Source organism: Gavialis gangeticus, unplaced genomic scaffold (genome assembly GCF_001723915.1).
Source record: "Gavialis gangeticus isolate Ggan-Ray unplaced genomic scaffold, GavGan_comp1, whole genome shotgun sequence".
In the NCBI taxonomy this organism is placed as follows: Eukaryota; Metazoa; Chordata; order Crocodylia; family Gavialidae; genus Gavialis; species Gavialis gangeticus.
This window is the reverse complement of record NW_017729006.1, coordinates 6,951,639-6,957,969: the sequence shown is the minus strand read 5'-3', so window position 1 is coordinate 6,957,969 and position 6,331 is coordinate 6,951,639. Positions and strand designations below refer to the sequence as shown.

General features: G+C 47.7%; 1 protein-coding gene across 2 annotated transcripts; it reads left to right on the top strand.

Annotated features, from left to right (window-relative positions):
* Nucleotides 1–9: 9 nt before the first annotated feature.
* Nucleotides 10–3,120, top strand: EOMES (eomesodermin). Of its 2 annotated transcripts, none has more exons than XM_019509232.1 (6): nt 10–128; nt 327–481; nt 605–726; nt 1,462–1,620; nt 1,721–1,782; nt 2,409–3,120. In XM_019509232.1, the coding sequence occupies exons 1-6, from the start codon at nt 106–108 to the stop codon at nt 3,073–3,075; spliced, it is 1,188 nt and encodes a 395-aa protein (XP_019364777.1). In that variant the 5' UTR covers nt 10–105; the 3' UTR covers nt 3,076–3,120. The 2 variants fall into 2 exon arrangements, with proteins under 2 accessions (XP_019364777.1, XP_019364776.1); XM_019509231.1 differs by having other exon boundaries at nt 12–128; nt 2,352–3,120.
* The last annotated feature ends 3,211 nt before the right edge of the window (nt 3,121–6,331 follow it).

Genomic DNA, 6,331 nt, shown 5'->3' with positions numbered 1-6,331 from the left:
GCCTGCGGCGGGCTGGGCGCCCTCGGCGCTGCCGCGGGGCTCCGCGCCCAGGTCTTCCTCTGCAACCGGCCGCTTTGGCTCAAGTTCCACCGGCACCAGACCGAGATGATCATCACCAAGCAGGGCAGGTAGGAGCCCCTTCCCCGCGCCTCACGTCCAGGACGGAGCCGGCGCCGCGGTTGCTCTCTGCTAGCCGTGTACCCGCCTCCGTTCTCGCTCCCTGCGCCCGGCTCCTGAGCTGCCCCCAGCGAAACCCCTGCCTGGGAGCGGGGCTCCGGGGGTCCCGATCCGCGCTAATCTCTCTCTCTCCTCCCCTTCTTTTGCAGGCGCATGTTTCCTTTCCTGAGCTTCAACATCACGGGCCTGAACTCCACGGCCCACTACAACGTGTTCGTGGAGGTGGTGCTGGCCGACCCCAACCACTGGCGCTTCCAGGGGGGCAAGTGGGTGACGTGCGGCAAGGCGGACAACAACATGCAAGGTGTGTGGGGCTTGCTGCCCACACCCTCGCCACTTGGCTGCCCTGTCCCCTACCCTGAGGGGGGCCAGCCACTCTTGTTCTGACTTGGTGTGTCTTGCCTCCCTCTTCCTTCTCCCCCACTAGGTAACAAGGTATATGTTCACCCTGAATCCCCCAACACTGGAGCTCACTGGATGAGGCAGGAGATCTCCTTCGGGAAACTGAAGCTGACTAATAATAAAGGTGCTAACAACAACAATGCTCAGGTAAATGAGGGGCTTGTGTCAGGTGCATAAATGACAAACTGCTGTGGCAAGGGGTCCTTGGGGCTTCCCAAGCAGCAGGGTAAAGACCTTAGCTAGGCAGGATGTGCTGTTCTTTGACTTCACCCCTGTATCAAATAATTATGTTGCTGTATTGAATTCTCAATCTGGAGCACTAATAAGTAGACATTGGGTGAAACTTCCACTTTCTGTTTAGTCTCGTAGGTTTTCTTTCCCTTGGTGGGGTTTTGACAGTGGATCTTTCATCTCCTTCTAAAGCTTAAAGATGAAGGTACAACTTGCCTCTGCAAAGAGGTTAAGCTTGTATTCATGGTAAAGTTAAACCAGTGCTTCTGGGCTTGGGTGCTACACACCCTATGGTTCATGAAATCCTTTTTAAGTGCTATAGAGTGCCATAATATATTAGCCCTGTTAGGTGTGCAAACACCCACGCTTGATTCACAAAATTAAACCCATGAAATTTCAAATAAGAATCCATGGTGTCAAAAACATCCTGACCTGCTGTCTTTCTGAGTTCTTTGCAATAGGAGAAATGCTCTTTTTTGCACTCGAGCAAAACCAGAGAACGCTTTACTTGTTTTCCAGTGGGTGCTTTCTCTCATGCACAGTTGAGCCGTTGGTCTTAAAATGAGTTTCTTCTATCCCTAATATGTAAGATTTTAGCTGCAGTTTTATGTAGTTGATGGAATATCCGCTTTTGGCATTGCTGTTTTTTAGATGATAGTGCTGCAGTCTCTACACAAATACCAGCCGAGACTTCATATTGTAGAAGTGACTGAAGATGGAGTCGAAGATGTCAATGACTCTTCAAAAACTCAGACATTTATTTTCCCAGAAACACAGTTCATAGCAGTTACTGCGTATCAGAATACTGATGTAAGTGAGGGTGTGGAGGGAGACTAAATCTATAGCCTAATGTGCTTGACGCTCCCCCCGCATAATCACTGTCTTTTGCTTTTTCTTTTTTTCCCCTTAGATCACCCAGCTTAAAATTGACCATAACCCTTTTGCAAAAGGCTTCAGGGACAACTATGATTCGTAAGTATAATTCTGCTGTTGTTTATCCAGGTTGTGTTCATTAAGAGGCACGTATATGTCTTAACTTTTTAAAATCCATCCCCTCCCCCATGTCCCTACAGAAAGATGTTGGCATTATTTTTATATGCCCTCACTTGACTGTGTCCAAGTGAGGCTTGCCTAAAATTTAGGTAAGCCAATGCTCTTGGTTACAAGGCAGTAGCAGATCTGTGATCCGTCACAAATTTGTTGCATTTTTGTCTATACAAAGTTCCTGCTTTATACGATGGTGTATAATTTCTTTCTTTTGTAAACTGTTGTGTTCCATCTGCAGTGGGCTCTTCTAGCATTGAAATGCTGCATGCTAATAGGAGCGGCACTTGAGTATTTTAGGCCTGTAAATAACTAAGTTGGGGATGAAGGTGGAACTCGGAAGCTAGCCTCCCATGAGGCTAACTCAGCAGAACAGATCAAGTGGTCCAAATGCCAGAATTTTAGCCATAGCACATAGTTCAGTCTGTCTTGCTTTTTTAATGCCAGTACATGGAATTATAAAGAACAGCACTTAGTGTTTCTTTTTTGCATTGTAGCATGTACACAGCTTCAGAAAATGACAGGTTAACTCCATCTCCCACGGATTCTCCTAGATCCCACCAGATTGTCCCAGGAGCCCGGTACAGTGTGCAGCCATTCTTCCAGGAACAGTTTGTCAACAACCTACCACCAGCCAGATTTTACAATGGTGAGAGAACAGTACCTCAGACAAATGGCTTGCTCTCGCCCCAGCAAAATGAAGAAGTGTCCAATCCCCCCCAGAGGTGGTTTGTTACTCCTGTGCAGCAGTCTGGTGCCAACAAACTGGACATGAACTCTTACGAAGGAGAGTATTCACCAAGCACCTTGCTCCCCTATGGCATTAAATCGCTTCCGCTTCAGACATCCCATGCACTGGGATACTATCCTGATCCAACGTTTTCATCTATGGCGGGGTGGGGAAGCAGAGCCTCCTATCAGAGAAAAGTAACGTGGACTTCACGAACAAGTCCTTCAGGCTTCTCTGAAGACCAGCTTTCTAAAGAGAAAGTTAAAGAAGAAATTGGCTCATCCTGGATAGAGACCCCACCTTCCATAAAGTCTCTAGATTCAAATGATTCAGGGGTCTACACGGGTGCTTGTAAGAGAAGACGACTCTCCCCTAGCACTTCTAGCAATGAAAACTCTCCTACAATGAAATGTGAGGACATTAATGCTGAGGACTATGGCAAAGACACTTCAAAAGGCATGGGCTACTATGCTTTCTATGCTAGTTCTTAAACTGTTTTTATCCTGTTCAGCTAAATTTTTCAGGGTGGCCTTGGTTTTTTTTTTTTTTTTTTTTTAAAAAAAAAATTACTTTCCCCCCCCCTTTTTTTTTTTTTTTTTAAAAAAAAAATTACTTTCCCCCCCCCTTTTTTTTTTTTTTTTTAAAAAAAAAATTAGATTTTCACCATTATTTTTTTTTTTTTTTGTTTTTTTTTTTTTTTTTTTTTTGGTTTTGTTTTTTTTGCATTAAAATTGCCAAAAAGACTCTTGCCTTCCACCTTGAATTGTTTTGTGCAATTCTATAGAAGGTGCCAAAGCTTTTTGACTGCTGCAGGGTGGGAAGGATAATATCATTTGACTAACAATTTTAGGATGAAGTGGAAGGGGCTATGGTAAGGATCCTGGCTTTTTACAATGTGGCTTATTTATTGGAGACACTAAAGTGTATAGTTTGGCTGGCCCGGCAGCCAATGGGTAAGTGCTGTGCACTACCAAACGGGAGATGTGGGTGTGGATCCTAAACTCTTTTTCTAGGTCCCTTGAGCAAGAAGGGGCTCCGAGTTGCTGCACGGTTGCTACTTCTCTGCTTGGAGCAGAGCAGGCACTATTCCAATGGTACCTGCACACTTGGTCAGAAACATCTAACATTTGGAGTTGCTTGGGCAGAAAGCAGCTGAGCCAAGGGAGGAATAAAACCCTTTTGGGAAGGGGTTGATGTGAATGCCCTGTTACCCAGGCCCTGGTTCTGATGACCAAATCTGCCTTTTTCCTTGTCTAGGATAGGATGAAAAAACTCTAAAAATTCTGGATGTGGAAGCTATGAGGATCTTCATAGAGGTGGCCAAAAAATTGTACAGCTGTATTTTTTTTTCTTTTTGTCTAAGTACACTGTAGAATACTGTGGAATATTGTATGAATAGTCTACATATAGAAGTCTGGTTGGGATCAGCAGAAGTTGGTGCTTTCGGAGTTTTTTGGAGTGTTGGGTTTTTTTGTGGTGTTTTTTTTTTTTTTTTAAAAGCAATTCCCTTCTCCCTTTCCCCCTAGTTATTCAAACTTAAACAACTGGAGCATTAAAATGGGTCATGGAGAGGTTCATCAGCAGGGTATCCATTTACGTGCAAGTAAAGTGACTTTTTCAGCTGCCCCGTATTACTTCGAAAGTGCAACTTCTCTACTCCCTCCTATTTGCAAAAAAAAAAAAAAAAAAAAAGTCCCAACACTTTAAGGAAAACTGTTGAACCTAAAGAGCTGATGTGCACAGACTTTTAAAATTCAGGTCTCTTTGGGTTCTCTCTCTTTTTTTTTTTTTTTTTTTTTTTATGTACATAGTAGTCATTTTTAATAAAGTGGTATGTATAGTGGGGCAACAATGGGGCTGGCTCTTCTGTGTGTGTGTAGTTCTTGCTCTTTGTTGGTGGGTCTTTTTTCTTTTTTTCCCCTTCTCTCTACCAGCCCTTTATGGATGGACCCAGCTTTGCAAGCACAACAGGAATTCTTCTAGGAAACAGACGGGCTAGTGACATAAGGACACCCTTAACGGTAAGAGAATGCACTTGCCCAAGGCGCAGAGGGGCTCATTTGATGGGTGGTGAACTTTTCTTTTTTATTATTATTATTTTGTTTGTTTATTTTTGACGGTCGTAGGAGACAGCGGGGAATTTGCCTCTTCTAGTGGAGGGGAAACTCCATGCTTTTGATCGCTCAGCTTGGGTCTAGGGTCGCTAGATTGAATGAATGAACTGGATGCCCAGCTCCTCGATTCCCCGCCCGTTCTCAGGCCCTAGCCCCGGCTGCGTGCAAGCTGTCGGGGCGGTGCAGGGCTGGGCTGAGCCCCCCGGCTGCGGTCTTCCCGCCTCGCTGCGAGGCGGTAGTACCAGCGTGCTCCCACCCCCCGCAGCCGGCAGTGCTGCGCTTCAAATGTCCCCCTCCCCAGACCCCCTCCATGCGCCTCAAATGCCAGCTCCCAGACGCAGACGCAGGTGCGGCTGAGGGGGTGGCGAGGTGTCAGCTCGGCCCCGGTCCGGGTGCGGGAAGACGTGTGAATTTCACTTATCACCTCCTGCGAGCTTCTCAATAAAGAGCCGCTCTGCAGAGATGCGACGGGAGCTCCCCCCGCTCGCCTCTCTCTCTGTACCGTCCCAACTCACAGCAGCGCTTTTCTCAACCCGGGGTTTTTGCCGCCCCCCCCCGGCTTTGAGGCAATTCCCCCTTCCCACTGCTTCATTTCCCCACCGCCCCCATTGCATCCTCAGCTTCCCTGAGGAAATGCAGGCGATAATAGGATTAACTAAGCCCCCGCTGCAAACACAATGAGCCAAACCCCGTAGCACGGGGAGCCTCCCCCACCGCCCTAACGCAATCAGACTGGGCATTTGCATCCTTCACCGCGGCCCCTGCCCCTGCACGTGCAAAAAAGCCCAACAAAAAACCAACCCGTCCCCCTAAAATCCCACCTACCCCATCGGCGTCCTCGAAGGGGGAGAGCAGCTGCCACCCAGGGCCCGACTTGGCCTTACTTTCCCGGTGGAAAATAAAACCACGGGGCCGAGTGGCTTCAAAGAGGAGTTCTCGTTGTGCCCGGAGGTGGCAACGCCTCCTAAAGCCTCACCCCGCCGCTGTCCTTCCACCGTGGCAGCTAGTTTGTTTATTTATTTTTTGGTTGACCCTTTGGCAGTTACAGTGCTTTTCTGGACACTGAGTCGGCGTGGATCTAGTGAGAACCCCCGGTCCGTGCCTTGCTCTGGGTTTGGGGTGGTGGGATTTAGAGGGAGGGAAAAAAGAAAACAAACTAGATTTTTGTTGAGAGATGGAGCCAATGCGGATTTTTTTTCCTCTTCGCTACTTGCCCTACGCAAACCGGCCGGAGATCTCCCCCCCCCTCCCCCGGCGGCCAGGCATTGCGGCGGAGCTGCTTCTCTCCTTGCAAAGCTCTTTACCCCGTGTTAGGGAGCACGATCCCGCTGCCGGCTCTGGACAGCCTCTCCCCCCCACCCCCCCCTTTTTTTTTTTTTTTGCACGGAAAGGAGCTTAGTACTTGTGAAAAGTCCTCACGCTGTTTAATAGACACATAAGTGCCTGGCTGGCCCCAATTAACACCTTGAGCTGATCAGGCATTCCTAAAACGGGATGCCAGACACCGAATTGTGAATAGATGTATCTAATTAATCTGCCTCGCCTGACACTGATAAACAAGTCTATATTTATAATGAAGGCGGAGGGGCTACTGCTGCTGCTTCTCTGGGGCTGAGGGCAGAGACCCGCGGCT